The sequence below is a fragment of the Gopherus evgoodei genome, chromosome 9 (assembly GCF_007399415.2).
Source record: "Gopherus evgoodei ecotype Sinaloan lineage chromosome 9, rGopEvg1_v1.p, whole genome shotgun sequence".
Lineage (NCBI taxonomy): Eukaryota > Metazoa > Chordata > Testudines > Testudinidae > Gopherus > Gopherus evgoodei.
The window spans coordinates 6,121,994-6,143,839 of record NC_044330.1 but is presented as its reverse complement, the minus strand read 5'-3'; the positions used below and the strand labels follow the sequence as shown (position 1 = coordinate 6,143,839).

Sequence of the window (21,846 nt, the reverse complement as noted above, 5' to 3'; positions counted from 1 at the left end):
GATAGGAAAGCATAAACTTGACTATAACAGGAATAAGACAGCAATATTTAGAGGTGTTTTAAAACACTGGAAGCCTTAATTTTAAATAAAATAGGCACTGAGGAACTTTCAAGTTTTCACTAAACTAAACTTAGTGAATATTTTCAGTCTAAAACTTCTATATCATTTTAAAAACATTTTAATATTCAAGTTATACAAAAAGCCCCAAACATTTCCCCAAACAGGAAGTACCTAGCTGGAAATATCTAACTGCTCATGAATAACAATGTTTTCATTCAGTTCTCTTTAAGTTTAGTAACAATTATTCTATGAGAGTCAATTGTTTTGGGCACTTATGTAAGACGTTTTAACAGTAGTAATGATGTGACATTGCTAACAATCATATATGTTACAATTCTGTGGAATTTTAGCACAAAAGCATGCATACGAAACACATCAAGTCTGAAAGGGAGAGGGGCTTCCATCTTTAACAAAGACAGCTCTTCACCCAAGTGTTGCGAAGAGTCTGAGCTAAACAGATTTTAATAGGAACCAGAGTTTTGAATGGTCCACTAAAATTCCTTCATTAAAGTGGCTTCAGATATTACAAGGACACAAAATGACAATCTTCTTCCCTTGCAGTATCAGAGGGGTAGCTGTGTTAGTCTGGATCTGTAAAAGCAGCAAAGAGTCCTGTGGCACCTTATATACTAACAGACGTATTGGAGTGTGAGCTTTCGTGGGTGAATACCCACTTCGTCGGATGCATCCCACAAAAGCTCATGCTACAATACGTCTGTTAGTCTATAAGGTGCCACAGGACTCTTTGCTGCTTCCCTTGCAGGTCATCCTTAATCATCAAGTGTAACTGTAGCATTTTCTTTGTGATAGCTAGAGCCGAATGTGCTAATCACTGATAGAAAAAGAGATCTAAGGTGTGGAAATTGGTTAGACCATAGTCCCCTCTCATCTGTACAACCACCTCATCTTCCAAATCGCTCCCCAAAGCCTACTTCTTTCTACAATTTCTCCAACAAGGCCAACCTTATCAAATCTAAATTAATGAGAAAAGTGATGAACATAGTGCACCCTCTGTGAAAACAAGACATTTTGTAACTGTAAACCTCCTCTCCCCATTTCCCGAATATCATCTCTCCCTGCATCAAGCTATAGTTATAACTTAGATTATATTTCTTTGTTCTCTCTGTAAAACGTCATGCACACCTATGGCGTGATATACCAATGTTAAATAATAATTAGGATTCTGTGACTGTCATGGAGGTCGCAGAAGTCACGGATTCCATGACCGCCGTGATTTCTGCAGCAGCCAGTGTGGCAGACCCCAGGGAAAGCTGCTCAGTGGCCGATACAGCTGGCTCCGGAGCCCCCCTGAGCAATAGTCTCGGCAGCCACAGCTTGGCGGCCCCCAGCAGCGGTCCCGGGAGCAGCCAGAGGAGCAGCAGGGATGTGGCCTTGGGAGCAGCCAGAGCAGTCACTGCTCAGCTCCCCCCACAGCCCGAGCAGTGGCTCCCCTCGGCCTGCCCCCCCCACACCCGTCCCTTCCTCAGAGGAGCGGCTCCCCCCAGAACCCCTCAGCTAAGATTTAGTCATAGGTATTTTTAATAAAAGTCATGGACAGCTCACAGGCAATAAAAAAAATTCACGGGCCTGTGACCTGTTCATGACATTTATTAAAAATATCCGTGACTAAATGGCAGCCTTAATAATAAGCCACATGATTCATTTTGTGGAGGACCCAGGAAGGGTACATATTAGACATCAAGTAAATCCTAAAATGACTGACTTTGACAAAGTCAAGCACAGCTTCCCTCTGGATCTGTTTGGTTCTCATCCTGTCCTCCTCATACTGCAGTGCTGCGAGCTGGGCCTCTCTCCGCGTGTGCTCCACTACGTGCCCTCGCCTTTGGTGAAGTTCAATGTCTGTATGAGAGACCTGGAAGAAAATAATTATCCATTGCTTATCAAAAGAAATGCATTAGGCTGCAAGATTGAAGACAGGTGCAAAGAGAGCGGCGGGGAGATTATGGAGACACAACACATGTTTTTTATGGATCAACTGAGTAAAAGTAAATTAGTTTGTCATAAAAGAGAAACACACTCAAAAGAGTAAATCAAAGGTGCACAGTATTACCTGACTGTGGTTGTTGGACAGAGATAGAAGGTAAGATGAATCAGCTGGGGCTCTGATAAATAGAAAGACAGCCATACAAAGAGTAAGTATACCATTCTCATTACATTTCATCATTCTTCGTATATCAACAGTCAACAATGATAAGATATGCTAATCAACACAGGATAAATAACTATGTTTTGTAAATTAACACATAAGTTGTTAAATCCAACTGCATCAACAATGATCTAATATCTAATAATTTCTTATTATATCACAGACAACGGACAATAGTTTCTGTCACTAAAGTCCTTTTACAGCTGAAAGTGTATTGACAATATAATGTGAAATTTGGCTTATCTCAGAACTATATTCAGAACTTAATAATCACTATCCGGGGTGAAAATGAGTCGGTACGGGCTGGTACTCCATACTGGTAAGAATCTGCACCGGCCCATACCTAGCCCACGTTAAAGCGCTGTCGCGGCAGTGCTTTAATGTCCCTGCCCCTTCTGCCTCCTGTCAGGGCCCTGCCGGTAGGGTTGAGCAATGTTAAGGATGGTCCTTTGCCATGGCAGCAGTTTAATGTTGCTGCGCCCCCAACCCTCCCCCCTGCAGCACTTTAACGTCTCTGCCCCTTTTGCGCCCCTGGCCACTGACAGGCGCGGGGGGGGGGGGGGGGGGGGCGGGGAGGCAGCAGCTACCCTGGGGCCAGCGATTTAAAAGGGCTCCAGGCCCTTTAAACCAACACAGGAACCCTGGGCGGTGCAGGCCAAGGGCTAGCTAGGGGATGCTGACCCCCAGCCCCGTCCCTTCTGCCCGAGGCCCTGCCCTTCCGGGGGCCAGAACCACTCCTCCGTACCGGTAAGTGTCCTCAGTTACTTTCACCCCTGCCACTATCTGACAGCTTTCAGTAACTTATTTATTTCACTGTCTCTAAGAACTTTTTAGTTCAACCCCATATCAAGAAGCAATTGATTATCAGGCCAATTATTGAAGAGATACTTGATTTTAAAACAGAAATCACATGCTTCTTTTCACAACCTCTCTGCCTTGTCTACGTAACTCCTTTGTCCTTGGTGTCGCTCTCTGTCCTGCATCAAACTTAGTGTTTCTGGTCTTCGTAATTCATCAGTGTCCCTGAAAGTAAACACAGATTGGAGGTTGGTTATTGATGAAAACAAAAGTAACTTTTTTTTTTAATTATCAGCTGCTTATAAAAGTAAATGACTAAACAGTTAACTTCCAATAACATTCAAGACTAAATTTAAAAGATCACCAAAGCAAGAAAGTTCAGATTTAAGGCTAGGCTAACAACGGTTATAATATAAATATTAAAGCACCCTAGTAATATCACTATTGAGTACAACAATTTTAAAAGATGCAAAAAGACGGAATTTCTGTTTTAACACTGAGTTCTTGGCTTTTGGAGTGCAGCTAATTCTGGGAAGGGCATTAGTTAAAAAAAAGTCAATGAAGAACTTCATTATTCTTTCTCACACTTCAGAACAAATCTGCTTAGTTCATTGATCAAAAGATTATTTTCTAACTGCCAGTGTTGCAAACTCCATCTGAGTCCCTTCTGTCTCGTATATGAACACCAGAAACAGACATCTGTAAAGTCCTTAGCTAATAATTTGTTTGCTTGTAAGTGAGGGAGAACAGAACACAACTTGAAATGAATCAATTAAATTAAATGTCCAGTAACAGTGTCAGTAACAAAAGAAGGCATACGCAAAAAGCATCTGAGTTTTCACTGTGAATTGTTCTCTAGTTTAAAACATAAGGCAAAATATTTTTTAAAACAGGCATTTAAGTAATAGATGCAAGACATATCTCCTCAGGTACAAAAAAACTGAGCACACAAGATATGCAGCCGCATGGGCCGAACAGGTAACTGCATTCAAATGAGTAACTGCACATGTTCCACGAGGATGTACTTTGTGTACACAACTTCAGATGCCTATTTTTAAAATTAAGCTCTATATGTCAGATGCTATATGTGATGCACCCATTACTGTGTTGACTGGCAGGAAGAACACTGGGTGAAGTGAGCAATAAAACCCAAACTCCATATGCAGATCTAAGTAGCACATAGCATTGCTGAATCAGAAACTTTTTACAGACTGCACACTTGTGCAAGCTGTATTTAACTAGCTACTCTTAAATGAAGTCTGAATTATGTCTAGCTTTACAAGGTCTTTAATGGCTCCAGTGTGCTTTGGAGAAGGAAAAAAAAAGGCTTCCTGCCAAGGCATTTACAGAAAATTGTTGTGGGAGCAGTTTACAGCTTACGTTGTTGGCACAAGCAAAATATTCCAGTACTATGAACTTCATAATACCAAAAAAAAAAATAAAAAAATAAAACTAATTAATTTTGTATGGCGATTTTTCCTTAATTTCGGAAGCAACAACAATATGGTCTGATTTTTTTAGTATTTCATGAAGAATTCTATTTCACTGCGGTGTAACAAGAATGTGCTGTTATTTAGTTAGATGCTGGATTACAAGCCTCTGCTTAAAGATCAGCTGCCGCCCCTGAGTTAAACTTTGAAATCATCTGAACCCTATTGAACTATATAATTTCCTTTATTGTCATTGCAGACTGCCAAGATTTGTATACATAAATAGAAGATCTCTCCCATCTAACTAGACTTGTCTTGTCCTATCTTCTTCAGCTGTGTCATGCAGTCCAATGTTTGTGAAGTCTCTTAAGTTATTTCCACGTAAAACACAAATCAAAAGGCAGGTAAAAAGAGTCTTTTCGGACCAAGGTGCTCATCATTTGTGGAGGAGATGGCAGGCTGCTCTATTATTTCAAAGTTTCCTGGTGGACACTGCAGGGCAAGGAATTCTGACACATGCTGAATCAGTTACCACCTACAATGTCAGTACAGCTACTGAACATGCACATTAACTGCATGAATCCGAATTCCTTAGAAAAATCCATGAAGGGTAGTTGCTTTCCATGTGCCTAACAGCTTTTGAAAAATCGATCTGTTGTTCTTAGTTTCGGTTTCCCTATAATAACCAGAAGAGATAGGTCCAATTTAAGGGAATTGCCAATTTCATTAAAAAGATTTGCTTCTAGTTAGGGCATAAAGAGTGAAGTATCCAAAACCAGTGTGTGTCTTACTCTATACAGTGTTTCTCAAATGTGGTCACCATGGCTGCATGCAGCCACTAGGGGCTTTTCTTGAGGCCACAGCCTCCTAGGTGAGGGGTGGGAGGTTACCCTCCCCCAGGACTGCCAGCAGGGGCTGGTCTCTGCCCCCTTCTGGAGCCACAAACACTGTAGGAGCAGGCGGCCAGCATGAGTTCTCCACCTTCCTGGGGACGGTGGGGCTCAGGCTTAAGCCCTGGGGTGGTGGGCGACAGACTCTGGCCATATAGCAGCAGGCTCCATCCCCCAGCCGCAGGACTCCAGACTCACCCCCCACACATTGCCCCTGTTTCCCACTGCCTCCTCCAGTTGCCATCTGTGCACCAGGGCCCCAGGCTCCCACCCTGGGCTCACCCCCACAGCCTCCCATCTATCCCCCCATTGCCCCTTGGCCCCCTACCCACTTCCCCATCCAGGGCTTAATTTGCCCCCAGCTTGCCAGGGCAGAGTAAGTCTGTTGTGAAAAGTGATATTGCTAATATCACTTTTCACAGCCTCCCTCTAGCTGGCAAGTTTGTTATGAAAAGTGATATTAACAAATATACAAATGTCACTTTTCACAGTAGCATCTTTACCAACTAGCAAGTCTAAAAAAAAAGCAACCCCCCCCCCCAAAAAAAGGCAAAACATGCAAAGCACCTTATTTGTGTTTCTATTCTGTTTAGGTCCAGTAAAGAATAGATAACTGTATTATTTTTAATTATTGAGCCTGCTCAGTCCCTGCATACCCAGTTTTAACCAAAAGCAAAAACAGCTCACTGACCTATCAAAACTGACAGAACCTTAACTTCAACTGCATTAATGAGGCACTATAAATACACTTGGGCATCCTTCCATTTGACTCCCTAAACCTGAAATACTCTTCTTTATCCTGCCCACCATGTTACCTTCCTCGCCAACTCTCAGCTTACCACACACTTCTTCCACAACAAGGATGAATCTTACCATCCCAAAAGTGACTATCCTAAAAATTCTGTGTAACCCTCAAAACGCTTGTGTCATTAATTCATGCCAAACAAACATATGATTTTACTGATGTAATCCTTTCTTTCCTTTCCTTCTAATCTCCCTTCCTCCACGGCATTTGAGGTTTTGTCTATACACCTCTACCTCAATATAACGCTGTCCTCAGGAGCCAAAAATTCTTACCGCGTTATAGGTGAAACCACGTTATATCGAACTTGCTTTGATCTGCCGGAGTTCACAGCCCCCCCACCCCTTCCCCCCTGGAGCACTGCTTTACCATGCTATATCCGAATTCATGTTATATCAGGTCGCGTTATATCGAGGTAGAGGTGTACTAGCAAAGTGCACTTGTTTAATTTAAAAACTGATCTAACTAAACTAGTGCAAACTCCTCATATAGATTCACTTAAATCATTTTAATCCTTGCTTATGTTGATTTAGCTTAAATTCAGAATTTATATAGATTTAGCTTGCATTGATAAATTGCCAACTTAAGTTAAAAATTGGTATTAGCATGCGTTAAACCAGTTTAAATGTATTGGAATTTAAGTAGATAGATTTTTAAGACACTTTAGTTAAACCTGTGAACTTTTGTACTACAGGCAATGTTATTGTCACCTTACTGCATCATTCCTCATTTTAACTAGACTGTAAGTTCCTGGGATGGGAACAATATCCCATTTGTAAAGCGTCGCACATTTCTGACTAGGTAGTAGAAAACTACATCCACTGTTCAGTGTCACTCAATACAATCTGCAATTTAACTTTCAGCTACAATTTCCCACAATCTACAGTATTTTAGCACGAGAAATGTATGCTCCTCTGCCAAATCGGCCTAGTTATGAAAAGAACAGAAATGTTTATGCAGGTATAAATATCAGCCATAACATCACAGTGAAATCAAGTGTTGGTTTCAAATGATCATGTAGACCATATATTTTTCAGAGTAGGGCACCTATCACACACACTGGCACTATCATGAATAAATGTACTTTCATCAGATTCTTCTACCTAGTTTGATTCAAGTATCGTCTTGTGTCTTCTGTTCTCTGAAAATCTCTGATGGGCACTGGCTTTACTGGTGAGCCCTAAGCAAACAAAACAGAAGACAATGAAGTTAATCATGTATCCAGAATGCTGTACATGCAAGTCTAAGAGTTTCGATTAAACCAAACTAAGTGTATGTTCCATCGATTTGTCTAGATCCAAAGGTGTAATTAGTGATTGTTAAGATGGCTGACAAAGAAAAAAATAAAACACAACCAATGGAAGATATTGGAAATGATGAAGAATCATTTTTGTACCGTGCATGTAATTTACTGAAAGTTTAATTTCAAAATTAAGCATACCTGTTGATGAGTTATAGTGTAAGAAACAAATCTACCTGGCTATGTGGATGAAGTATAGGTATAAAATAATTAATGTAACTTATAAGGTGTATGGTGTTGGAGACCAAAGTACACATCTACAGTTTTAGCATAGTGTATTCCAGGCTCTCTCAGACAATAAGATTCAACAGCTGGTGTTCTGTGATGATACCATATAGACAAACCAGGGAGACAGAAAGGAAAATGTTAGGAAAAAGTCAGAAGTTTTGAATGAAAACACAGGTTGTTCGGTTTTGGCTATTAAGTCGGTTGTCCTTTTGGGAGCACGTGTATATTGTCCTTGTTGGTCAGTTTTACAAAATTCATCTCAACATCCATCAGTATTGCCAAATACAGATATTCAAGGCTAACTTGCTAGTTCCAATTCTAATTCACATCTAGATGAATCATAGACTCTTTGAAATGTAGGCCTGGAAGGGACCTCAAGAGACCATCTAGTCCCTCCCCCAACCTGGCCCCCTCACTGAGGGAAGACCAAGTATATACAGAACTGGGCACTGAATACTGAATATAGTTATCTACGTCTTAAAAGAGAGTCAACCCACTAAAGTGAGATCCTAAAATGTTTTTGATTGCTTAACTGTTAGAATTAAAAATAAATGGGTGAGTTTTACAAATTAAAATGGTACTCATGTTGGTTTATCTCTAGGATGAACCAATGCTTTCTCACTATTAATTTTTAAAAGTTTCTTTAATTCTGAAGAACAGTTTATTTTGTATCACTTATTGCTCTTCAGAAAATTCATTCTCAATCTATAGTTCAAATGGTATCACTGTCCCCTTGACTTGATATTGTGTTTATGGCATTTGCAGAATCAATATATTGTCAATGGAAATCTGGGTCACTGCAGATTTCACTAATGTAAGTAGGGGAATGACAAAGTGGACAAAATAAGGACATGATTTAGGACTCCTAAAGAGATACTGACAAAATAAAATAAAGGAAATTAAAAAGATCTTTACCTCCTGAAAGTATTAAAAGAGCTCATGAACACATAGATACATTTTAATTTGAGCACAATGTGTATTGCTTAAGTGCTTCAAGCAAAGTAGAAGATTATCTGAAACAGGTTGCTTATGCACTATGTAAGATTACTTCTGTGCTGAGACTCCTTTACACCTACACACAGGGCATGAATTTAGATTAACATGGCATAGAGAAGGCAATGTCACATTGCTTAATGTTTCCTGCATTTAATTTTTGTTTTATCCAGAAACTTTACAATTTTCCACTTCCTTGTGTCCAGACTGTCACAGCAGGGATCAGTTTCTCTTGCCTTATGTATAACAGTAGCTATTATAACCAAAGCAAAGATGTTTTTCAGCTGCAGGGAGTCATACAGTTTTAAAGAAACAGTCATGGAATTTTGGTCAAGTCCATGTAATCTATATTCAGTCACAAGGTACTAAAATTAAACAAGGACTCAAGACAATTGCATTATAACTGTGCAGGAGTGATCATCCCTCCCCCCAATGCTATCATTTGGAACCAGAACAAGAGCAGTAAAAGCAATAATTAGTAACAAATGATATTACAAAATATCTAGCAAATTACGGGAAAGCAAATAAGAACCACTTCAACCCATTCTGGGGAAACGGGAACTTGTAGTCTGACCCATGACCCACAATGCAACTTGAAATGCTACTGCGGGAACAGAGATATCACTCAGACTTCTAGTGTGCCACTCCAGCTCAAATACCACAAACTACCTTTAAAACAGCAGGCTACTCAAGGATAGAAACAAAAAGTACATTGTTCAGGTTTGTCTGCAATAATAAGCACAAAGACTACGGTTTTTAAGACAAAAAAAAGCTATAGCCTAAGGATGCTTATATTTGTTTTTAGCCACTTATAATCAATTCTCCTTACAGATTTTTAACAAACTTTCAATAACCCTATTTATTGCCCATTTACTGTATCCTGGGATTGACTCATAGAAATATCACGTCACACAGTTAAGCACGGAATTTTTGCTCAAAACTTTGTGTATATGCATTCCCAGTTTGTATCCCTGGTGATTTTACAGAGCATTACTCATGGAGCAAGCCATCCTCTGTTACAAAATATCAGACTTTATAGCAAATCCTCTTTTTCATTTAAAATCCACAATTAAAAGGGATCCCCAGTCTGGTAAATTTATTGGCATTGAATTAACAATCCATAAGAAAGCCCCACCAAATTAACATAGCAGAAAGATCCCTATAATAAGTCCTTGTGCTGATAGAGATCAACACATTAGCTATGTTTTGACCTCAAACAAGCCAGCATTTACTAGGTATTACCAAATGAAGGAGACATGAGTGATTGCCTGGGTGCAAGCACATATGGGAAGCATCAACTTCAATATTTTCTGAGGGAAGGGTTCCTTTGGGAACCCCCCCTTTACTCCCACCACATCCTGCAGGAATATTGCCTTTGAACAGAACTCAATATAGCTGCCTAAAGAACTTTTCTGAGTGTCTGATACAGGTGTAGTTTGTAGCAGCTCAGGACTCAAACTCAGATCCTTCGCAAGGCAAAGCTTGTTGCTCCAAGCCAACTGTAACATTGTTTACCAAAGTAAACCTCTACGGACAAGAAATATTAACACCATCACAAAGGCTTTCATTGGGGTATATGAACTTAACTTATTTAAATAAAAGCACCACCTCATGAGAGATTCGCCGTTGTTCAATATATGCCATGAATTGTGAGCTGAGGCTCTCTGACTCCATGCACTTGGGTTGCCTCACCTCTTCCTCTTCCTCTTCAGTGGCACAGCTATCAATATAGTCAATCTGATCCAGATCGTGTTCCACTAGACACACATGCACAAAGGAAACACCCATAATTAGATGACCAGTGGTAGAGAAAACATAGCAGCAGTCTCAGCAACTAATGTCTGATTTCACTTTTCCTCCATCCGGGAAAGTGTAAGCTGACATCTTTTGAGTTCTCCTGGTTCACTAATATTTGTTAAATGTCAGATTTTGAAATAATCTTAAACAGATTTAAAACCAATGAGAAAAAAATATGCCAAATGTAACAATTTAAAAAATATGATTATATGTATTTTCTTAATTATTGCAAAAGCAATATCATCCTTCCCAATTCATTGTTAATAAAGGCCATTGGCTACAATTTTTACTTCTGTATCTTGGACATATCTGAGAAGCAAGTAATTACCATCAATTTACAACAAAATAAACATATCATTAGAGGACGGTGATTAATTTATCTAGGCTCTACTTAGCTGGATACTTCCTCATTAATAAAGGAGATGAGGAGAGCCTAGGTTAACACTTGCTCAGTATGAAATGTCAGGCTCTAGACAGAGTCTGATGACCATAAAACAGAGTGTGACCAAGTTATTTGCATGAGGTTGCTTTAAATATGAAAAAGTTAGGCAGCAAAGAAATAGACAATAAAGAAAACAACACAAAAACACTCAGGCTGCAGACATTTTATTAACCAAAGAGGAAGGAAGGAAGGAATTAAAATTAGGGAATCACAGAAATTAAATGAGGATGAAGCACAGGGTACAGTTCTGCTCTCATTTCTGCCCATGGCCATGCTGCTATCTGGGGCATTTTTTATTCACAACTGCTTTTGTAAGTTTCTGCACAGGGATTTCAAGTGTCACACCATTAAATAAACAGCCTAGTGAAAAGCACTGTGCTGACAGATCGGACATCCAGAGTCAAAAATACTCTGAGGACTCCCATCCCCCTTCCCCCCTGCTTCCACACTAGGTCTTCATGTGCCACACTTCATCATCTTTTATCAGAAAACTCTTGTTAGCACTGATGAAGACATGGGAAAAGAGGTCATTATGAGGGGGTCTAAATGCAAGTGTTTTGAAAGGGCTGTCACTCAGGATGAAATGGCAGGCACGAGTTCAACTCAGATTTCCTACTTCAAACATTATTACTTCCTTGTTTTTAAAATCCTGCAACAACTTGCTCCTGCCTTTCCCCCACACATCCATCACTCTCTATTCCCCATTCCTCCTTGTCTAGAGCAGGCCTCCTTTGCCTCACCACACCATCTGGCTACTGTGAGTGCCAGAACCATCTCCTCAAACTCCAGCCATCCAAAACAGCTTCCCTGGATCTTTCTGCCTCACTGAATCTCCACCTCATTTTAAATCTTCAGTGAAAACCTCTTTTCTCCCTTAGCTATTTAACTCTAATTTATCTCACTCCATTATATTATTTAACAGCTGTTTTAACTCTAAAGCATTGTGAAAGACCATGTGTGTGAAACACCAATTAACAAGAAGTTGATATTGTAGGCAGGGCTAGATAGCACTGTTTGGGGAGGCTGCTAGGCACTTCCTATATAAGATAACTTTGCCAAACCATCTGTACTGATATTTTTCATGCTGGATGTCTACCTCAAGGGGGAAAAAATTAATTTTCAGACAAAATGGCTCAGCTGTTTATGAGAATGAGGCTAGGGAAAAATACATTGCAGCAGAAGGAGGAGATTGGAAGAAGGAGCTGGTGGGGAGAGGGAAGAGACTGAGACTAGTGGATCGGGAGGAAGAAGAAACTGGGACTGGGAACTGGGGTGGGAAGATTGGGACTGGCTGGGAAAGGAGATTGGAACTTGGAAAATACTGAGATCAGATGAGGAGCTGGGAGGGGAGGGGGAGAAGACTGGGACTGAGAACCAATGTGTGGGAGACATCTGACATGGAGCCAGGGTGGTGGTGGTCAACTGGGAATGACTGAGAGAAGAGACTGGCACAAGAAACCGGGGGAACAAAGAATGGAACAGGAGCCTGAGAAGGGAGAATGAACTGGGGAATGTGGGTGGGGAGATATTACTGGATGCCAAGATGGAGGAGAGAGAAAAATCCGAGAAGAGAAAAGGAGCCCAGGATTACCAAATCTGAGGAGTGGCAACTGACTGAGTAGACAAAGAGAACAGAACTGGCACAAGAAGTCGGGGTGGGGAAGAGACAGGTCTGTGACAGGCACAGGTTGGAGGGCAGAGGGAGTCATACTGGTGGAGGAGGGGCCAGTGAGACACAGAAGGCTCTTTGCCCACTAGAGAACACTCCCCTCCAAAGCCTGGAATAGAACCCAAGATTCTTGAGTCTCATCATTCCTCTGTTGCCAGCAAATAGCTGTGAAAACCACCAACAATGTGTCCCATCCCCCTCCAGTGCTGGTCCTCACAGAGGATGACAACCTCCTACAGTGATCAGTTACTCTGTCAGCTCAAGTGGCAGAGATCTGTGCACTAGATCTAAAGGTTCCAATCCTGCTGATGACTCATGAGAGTGTCAATATCGTGCAAAAAGCCGTATGTGATCATGTAATTAAAGATGGTATCGTAAGGTATATGTAGAAAGGGGCTGAATTAAGGTTGCACAAGCAACTTATCTTCGGAGTTTTTTTTTAACTTTTCAGTGCTTGATTTTGCAACCCTAATAACATTCTTTAAATGTAATTTGTGTGTGCAATTATAAATATATTGAGCCCCCACCACTTCTTTCGCTTAAAACAGCAAATTACCTGTAACTTCCAAATATACATTTTGGCAACCACCTGAATAATTAGCTATCAAAGACTGCTATTTACCTCCACCATTAGTTACAACCATGCTCCCTCGGTTCTCCTGGTACTCTCTCTCTCTCCGCAGTCTCTGCTCTTTAGTGATCTCTGCCACTCGCAGAGGGAGGTCTGAGAACTCATCTGTAGGCTTTATAAAACAGACAAAAAAACACACACTCTCATCCCAGGCATCATCTTTCGGTTAGTTTTCTAACTTGGGCCTCCACTCCACCAGTCCTGCTGGATTTTGCTCCCTAAAACTATTTATTTAAAAGAGACACAATTGCAATGTACAGTTTTAAATAAGGTCGATTTAGGACCTCTCTTCCATTAAGAGTCTGTCTATAGTTTTAATTTATTTTCCCTCTGAAATGAATGCATATGCTAAAAACATTCCAGGCTGGATTCTGAAGGCCCTTGTAAACACCAGGCTCAGAGCACAGTTCGCAAGAACACTCCAGGCCTGGGTTGCAGCCATTTGCATAGCTTCCCCAAAAGGACAGAAGAAGCTGGCTCCTGTCTCTTTCTCCCAGTACCCTTATTCCTTGAAGATCTGATCTTGCTTCTTCTAAATGGTTAAGAGAAAATCTATTTGGCCATTTGAAAAAGCTACATATAAAATCTTATTTGGAAAATCTGTGTTAATTTTAAATCTCTCTGTTTACCTGATTTTATTTTAATTAAACAGAAGCTCTTGAGTAATGGATAAAGATTATATACGCTAATATAATGCAATAACTAGCTCATCTTTTTGTACTTTTTCTTACCACTTGTTTATATTAATTCATTTCTACCATGTGCTCTTCTATATTTTCTCTTGGGTTTACACTTTTGCTTTGATTTTTTAAAATGTTTCAATAAAAATATTAGTAAAACAACAAAAGATCCATTTAATATAAAAATGGTGCTAATTCAAAAGTAATCTGTGAACTATGGAAATTACATTTTTTATTACACATAAGCATCACTCCCTGAATAATCTTCCAAATCTATGTCTTCATTATTAGTTTCCTGTACAAATATTGCCACCCAACAAAAATAAAGCAACTACACTTACTTCATTCCCTGACCATCTTTTGTCTCCGCTGTCCACACTATTGAAACCAGAATCTAGTGCTCCATAGGGACGACTGGAGTACAGTTCCTCATGGCTGTCAAGCAGATAATTTTAGTCACTATAATGTGAATGTCACTGAAAAATTCTTACTTGTGACAGAGCTGAAAATGGAGTTAACTATGGACACCGCTCAGCTCTGCTCAACAACACATGAGAAGTTGTCACATGGCATTCACCATGCATAATACTTTCTAAGAGAATATGTTCTTCCAACTACAAACATTCCCATCTGTTAGCCAACTAACATGACGCAGCTGCCTTGTGCTTTCAAGAGCTGATCTAAGCCTATGCCCCAAACAATTCTGACAAACATTTTTTTTGGCAAACTGACCTATTAAAATTCTCCTTTAGCAAGTCAGTTCATTGTATGTTACTCGGGTGTTTTAGTTGAACGACTCTTCCCAACCCTATCCCCAAAATCATTTTGTCCCCAGAGGGAATCACAACCATACATGTGTATTTATTATACATACATACACATATACAGGAATGAGTATGTGATTCTTTTAGAAGTATGACAATATTCAAAACGTATACTTTATACATCTCTTTTCTGTATCATGCATTATTAATCTAAAATACTCCATAAAAGACACCACATATGTTTCAAATGAAATATATCATCACTTGAATTATATACAAATGTAATTTTCACTCATTAAATTGACTTGTCAATGACTTGCCAAGACACAGACATTACATATGTGCAATGAAGGGATGAAAATATAAACCATAACATAAGGGGCTGTATGGTGCTTTTCCTGCTCTAAGTGGGTACACAGACTACACAGTTCAGCAGCGTGGCCATCACACATGTCAAATCTGGCAACAGCTACAGATAGTGACAACAGCAGTATAACAATGGGACTTGTCTGATCCACTGCTGATGGCATTTCACAATGGATCAACTGTCCTGCTGGCACTTGATGCCCCAGGGAAAACTGCAGCAAACAGCAATTACTGCATAATACACAAGCAAGAATTTCAGGAAGCTGATTGCTCCACCCAAGCATAGATAATTGTAGGTCATTCTCTCACTGGTACTGATCTCTAGTTGTCCCTCTGTTTAAAAATCTCTCACCCAGGAAACACTTATTTTAAAATGACCGTTATTACTATTATTTATGCAGCACCACAGAGTTATGGTGCTTTATAGAAAAAAGTGACAGACTACAGTCCTAAGGAGTTTGCAGTCCTAGACAGACACAAGGGGTATGTCTGCACTGCAATTAGACACCCATGGCTGGCCCAGGCTCCTGGAACTCAGGCTAAGAGGCTGTTTAACTGTGGTGGACATTCAGGCCCAGGCTGATGCCCTAGCTCTGGGACCCTCCCACCTCGCAGGGTCCTAGAGCCTGGGCTGCAGCCAGAACCCAAAAGCCTATACTGCAATTGAACAGCCCCTTCGCCTGAGCCAGCTGGCACAGGCCAGACATGGGTTTTTAATTGCTGTGTAGACATACCCAAGGAGAGGTTACTCACAATGTGCCATAATGGTGGTTCTTTGAGATGTGTGTTCCTACAGGTGCTGCACTTCAGGTATGCTTATACCACTTGTACCTTTGATGGGAGATTTTTGGTAGCAGTGCCCATTCAGCCCATGCATGCAATTCTATGCTTCCTTATGCCCTGCTCTGAGGATACATAAGGCTGCATGGGTGAACTGCCCTCAGTTCCTTCTCCACTTCCAAGTCTCCAGAGGAAACTCTGAAGCAGAGGGGAACGAAGGCAAGTAATGGAACACCTATATGGACACACACAGTGAAGAACTCCAGTTACTGCACAAGGCAAGTAACCTCTTCTTCTTTGAGTAGTGTCCCTCTGGGTGCTCCACTTCAGGTGACTACCAAGCAGCACCCCCAGCTGGAGAGGCGTCTCTGGAACCAAGTCCAAGACTGAATACAATACAGCATTTCCAAGGGCAGCATCTGATCTAGAAGACTGGACCACTGCATAATGCTTGGAAAAGGTACGTATAGAAGACCTAGTGGCAGCCTTACAAATATCCAGAATATTAACATTCTTGAGTAATGCCATAGGAGTAGCTACAGCTTTTATGGAATGGGCCAACACCCTTGAAAGAGCTGAATATATGAAGTTATAGCACAAAAGGACACAATCAGAAATTGACCTTAAGAGTCTCTAGGTGGAAATCGCTGAATCTTTGGATCTATCGGCAATAGTCACAAACAGTCTGCGTGACTTTCTAAATGACTTAGTCCTTTCTAAACGAAAGGCTAATGCCCTTCTAACATCCAGAGTGTGTAAAAAAGGCCTCCACTCTGGACTGATGAGTCTTTGGGGGAAAAAACGGAGGGTGGATAATCTGGTTGATGCGCAGCTCATATGACACCTTAGGTAAAAATGTTGAGTGTGGATGTAACAAAACTCTGTCCTTGAAAAATAGTGTAAATGGAGGATCTGCCATTGAAGCCCCTATTTCTCCAATCCCACAAGCAGAGGTAATAACCACCAGAAAGACAAACCTCCGGAGATAAATTAATGAGGGAAGAGGTAGCCATTGGCTCAAACGGGGGGCATAGGGCATCGAAGTACTGCATTCAAATCCCAGATAGGAACGGGTTTCTTAACTTGAGGGAAAGAGTTTCCCAGTCCTCTCAGAATCTTACAGTTGTAGGATGGGTGAAAAGTGAGAATCCCTCAACTGCTGAATGAAAGGCTGTTACAGCTGCCAAGTGCACACTGAGGCCTGGTCTACACTGGGAGGGGGGAGGGGAGAGAAACTAAGTCAGTATAATTTACACAACTTCAGCTAAGAAAATAGCGTAGCTGAAGTCGACGTACTTAGAGCTACTTACCATGGTGTCTTCATTGTGGCAGGTCGACTGCTGCTGCTCCCCCGTCAACTCTGCCTATACTTCTTGCTCTGGTGGAGTACTGGAGTCAATGAGAGAGTGCTTGGCAGTCCATTTATTGCATCTTTACTAGACATGATAAATCGACCCCCAGTGGATCGGACACTCTGCCGTAAGTGTAGATATGCCCTGATAGAGCTCATATATAATCCTAACTTTTTTTTAGCACTAGGAGATAATCAAAGATGACTGAGGGGGAAGAAAGAACAGGTGAAAAACTTCCGGACACACCACATGCTGAATCTTTTCCACTTGTGGAGGTAAGTGTATTTTGTGGAATCTTTCCTACTGTTCAACAATACCTGTTGCACTTCCCAGTTCATCACAGATGCATCCATCATTATGATGATGGAGGGAGGAGACCGAACAAATGGAATCCCCATGCGAGAGACTAAGACCTGGCAAGGAACTGACATTACCTTGTTCAAGTTGTGTTTGTTTGGAGTATAAACAATCCTGAGCCAGCCCTGAAAACATTGTGATGGTATTTGCCAGGCTGCTATATGTCCAAGTAATTGAAGACAACTTCTTATTTATGTCTGTAGGCTGATTTGAATGTTTGAGACAAGATTTGCTAACATCAAGAATCTGTTGGAGAAGAAGATAAGCCCTGGCTGGTGTAGCGTCCAAAGAGGCGCCTATGAAATCTATTCTCTGTATGGGGCGCAAAGGGGATTTCTCGATGTTGTGCTTAACCCTAGCTTGTGGAACAGGGATCTCATTGTCTTTATGGCATCAAAAACCTCATTGTAAGACCAGCCCATAAACAGCCAGCCATCGAGATACTGACAGGAAGCCCTCCACATGACTACTACTGTAGAGCAGCAGCGTTGGCTGTGTTCAATAAGGCCCTTAGCTTTATTTTAGTTAACAACTGACGCTTGTTAATAATAGCCTGAAACTGGTCATGCTCATCAGCCAGCAAATGCTCAGTAAAGGTTGTGAATTTGCTATAACTTGAATGATTGTATTTAGCCATGAGAGCTTGATAGCGTGTGATGCTACATTGAAGAGTCACAGATGAGTAGGTCTTTCTGCCGAATAGATCAAGGTGTTTTTGGTCCTTATCATATGGTTTGGTCTTTGCATGATGTTGCTTGCCATGTTTTTTCACTGCCTCCACAACCAGGGAATTCAGTGTTGGATGGGTGAACAGGAATTCGGAGTCTCTAGCTAGGACATAATATTTTTATAGACCCTTTTTACAAGCTGGTGAAATCGTTGCAGGGATCTGCCAGATGGATTTGGCAGGATTCAGAGCCTCATTAATAGGCAGGACAACTCAAGTGGAGGGAATCCATTGGAGGATGTCCAGGAACTTATGTTATGACTTTGTGACCTCTTCCAAGGGATCTGGAGGAAATCTGAAATGTGCTTCATTAACTCTTGGATGTGTCTGAAGTTACCAGCCATATAGTTGGTTGGGGACGCATAACCGCTTCACCTGGGGAAGAAGAAGAAATATTTGTTTGGGAAGAAACTTCTTTATCTGTCCAGGCTTTCTGCTCTTCTAAGGATTCTTGTACCTGAGGTAACGGAAGAAAAGCAGTTGGAGCCTCTCCCCCTATACTTCCCATGAGAGACACTCCAGGCATGTGACAACTGCAGATGATCTGCAGTCCAAGAAACCCAGTATGGCCACTGGAGAGGTCAGAAAGGCATTGGAGGTAGTAACCACTGATGCTCAAACCAAGTTGGGGGAACATGGGTCTATCTATGGTACAAATCCCCACTGTTGTCAAAAAAGTGTCAGGCTGGAAATTCCTTGTCTGAAGCATCAGGGAACCCTGGACTGAAATATCTGAATTGGAGGAAAATTCCTCTTCTTCAAGTGGGGGAGCCCCAGCACTCTGTGAAGGCACTGGAGTCAAGTGGTACTTAGAAAAGGTCCTACTGCAGTGACCGTGCTTGTCTCGGTACTGAACCTTTTGCAATCAATTAACAAGGGAGATTCCGGCTCCTCCGAAACAAGTAGATCATTTGAAAATCTGAACTCTTTTAGTACCAGGTGGATTTGAAGAGTGGGACTGTTGTCAGTACCGAGGCCATACGCTGCTCTGGTAAATTCACTCTGGCTGAAGTAGTCAGTACTGACGTGAGGCCTTGGGAGGCATTCAGACCATATGAGAGGCACAACATCTTCTCAGTATTGAGGCGGTCTTCGATGTTGATGGTACCAAAAGAATTCTGGGTACCAATCTCTTAGCGGTGGAAAGCTTCGATGATGCATTGTCCTGCTTGTGCAGCACTGAAGGTTTCAGAACCAAGGCATGCTTGTTGCCCTTTTTCTCTGCTGAGCCTGGAGCCCCAGGCACAGGATCAGTACTGAGAGTGTCTGCAGCCTCAGACATACTCAGAGTGGGACAAGAGGTCTCTGCAGCGGTCTTGCATTGCAGTGACCAAAGTCTTTTTGAAGTGGATTCTTCCTGTGGAGAATGACTCAGTTCTGTATGGGTCTTCTTCATGGATTTACCTTGGGTAGATCCAAGTGAATGTGACGAAGTTGACTGGGCATCATGTTCATTCAGCAACTGATGTCCGGAGGGGGAAGGGTGTACTCCTGGCCTGTATCTGAGGTCAATTGGAGGGAATGCTCCATCATTAAGAGTCTCAGTTTCAGCTCCTGATTTTTTCTTGAGTCACTCTTAAATGCAGACCAGAGGGAGCACTTTTGTGGGACATCAGACTTTCCAAAGCAGCAGATACAACAGAAATGCCTGTTGCTGACCAAGATGCACTCCTGGCAACAGATGCACTGTTTGAAGCCCAGAGATCCTGGCATACCCCAGGGCAAGGGGAGCTCCCCCACTTCCAAAATGGGAAAGGGATCAAGAGAAATATCCCCTAAATCCCTCAATAAAAGGTAACTAAAATAACTAAACGCTAAGAGATTTCAAAGTAAGGCACACTAATGCTCCATCTCAAGCCAAGGCAGCTGAGAAAGAACCGAGGGTGTTTCACTCACACAGCACTGTATAGCCTTAGAGCGGGGCATGAGGAAGTACGTGTGGGCTGAACAGACACTGCAACCCAAAATCTCCAATTCAAGGCGAAAAGGGTGTGAGCGCACATGAAATGGAGCACCCATAGGGACGATACTCAAAGAAGAACTAAGGGATAAAAGATGAGGGAACAAGAGCTGCAGAAGTGAAATATGCTTATTTTTATGTACACATCGGCAAAAGGCTTCATAGGCAGACCCTTAACCCTACACAGAGCCTCATTTAAGTTACTGGGGCTCTGACTGTAAGGACCAACATGCAGGATCTAGCATTATGTTTGTTCCTCTGAGTTCGTAAAAGATTTACGCCATATACTAAAGTCTGGGGATGGCATCTGGAATAAAGGAAAAAATGGAACTCAGTGATGCTAAACAAAAATAATATTCATATTAGGGATCCTTCAGCAACAAAGACGGGAAGGGAACCATAGCTCATTTCTTTTGGGTGAGAGGAGAAAAAAATAATCTTAAAATTGCCCAGCTTAGTTTAAAAAAAAACAACAAACCTCTGGATTTTTAAATGTATTAGCTGTGTCATGCCTTTTGTTCTACAGAAAGAGTTAACAATGCGTACGGTGGCCCTGGGAATACATAGCTACAAGACATTGTCGTCTACTTTTAAGGCAAAAAAATTTCCTAACAAAGTACTACACATTATACAGACAATGGTAAGATTGTTTTTCAATTAAAGACCAGCTGGGGAAAGAAAACTTCAGGTAGCATATGTAACAGTCTACATAGTGACCATATTTAAGCCAAATTCACAACACCTAATACTGGATCAAAACCACTGTTTTTTTGGAATTATAAAAGGAGAAATAAAATTAAAAACTGGTTCCCACATGACACACTACAATAATTCCATTTTAATCATGACTACATCAAGTATTCTGAGAATCTAGAGAGAAACCAATTTTGCACTGAACAAGCACTTAAAATTGAAGATCAAAATTCAATAGTTTTTATTCGAAAGGAAAAATACTGTTTGATTCTATTTTCTCCATATTCTATCCCTCCTATTCAATTATAGCTTTTGAAAAATACTTCATCATCCCTCAGACCATCTGGTAACTCAGAAATTCACAGTTACAGTTCCCAGTTCCCACGCTTTCCCCTCCTTCTGAATTTGAAAGATGCAGCCTGTCTCTAGGACTTTCAGGAAAATCTGAAAACAGAGGGTTACTGACTGCTCAGGGTTTTATACATTTATTACAGACAACAGCCTTTAAGAAATCAGCAAGGACTGCAGATCCTATTCCTCATTCACTAGCTGGCTGCGAGCAGCAAAAATTAAGCAATAAGACAGTGGGCAGGACATTTTTACAGCATGCTTGGGTTCCAATGCATAATGCATGAAGCTGAAGGTAGAGTAGCTAACCACCTGAGATGTGCAATAATCTCTTTGAAATGCAGCGTCTAAAGTACCTTTTTGTAATGAAAATAAATGTATCCATAAAAATAAGGGGAACAAGATGTGCCACTGACATGAAGAGATCTTCACTCCTTACCAGAGTTCTGAAGTCACAGTGTAATACATGCATATATGTCAATCTCCTTTCTAGTCAAGGAATAGAACTCCCCAAGTCTTTCAAAACGTAATCAGTACAAATGAGTCCTACTCCAGTGATCCATGTACCAGTATTTCAAACTTTTATGTCTCACATTCCAGACTTACTCTCCC

At 41.2% G+C, this 21,846-nt stretch overlaps 1 protein-coding gene across 8 annotated transcripts in view; it reads right to left on the bottom strand.

Moving 5' to 3' along the window:
- Positions 1-21,846, bottom strand: part of LRCH3 (leucine rich repeats and calponin homology domain containing 3) — a 109,103-nt gene that overhangs the window by 28,273 nt on the left and 58,984 nt on the right. For 5 of the 8 annotated variants that reach the window (XR_004001897.1, XM_030574543.1, XM_030574540.1 and 2 more), the window contains exons 7-13: positions 14,229-14,322; positions 13,199-13,319; positions 10,277-10,425; positions 7,251-7,327; positions 3,155-3,250; positions 2,132-2,183; positions 1,784-1,933 (exon numbers count right to left, since the gene is read on the bottom strand). Coding sequence is in view for 7 of the 8 variants with exons in the window: in XM_030574543.1 (XP_030430403.1) it covers positions 1,784-1,933; positions 2,132-2,183; positions 3,155-3,250; positions 7,251-7,327; positions 10,277-10,425; positions 13,199-13,319; positions 14,229-14,322 (739 nt within the window). In the remaining variant the exon portion in view is untranslated. The remainder of the gene's footprint in view (positions 1-1,783; positions 1,934-2,131; positions 2,184-3,154; positions 3,251-7,250; positions 7,328-10,276; positions 10,426-13,198; positions 13,320-14,228; positions 14,323-21,846) is intronic. The other 3 variants (XM_030574546.1, XM_030574544.1, XM_030574541.1) reach the window with 2 other exon arrangements.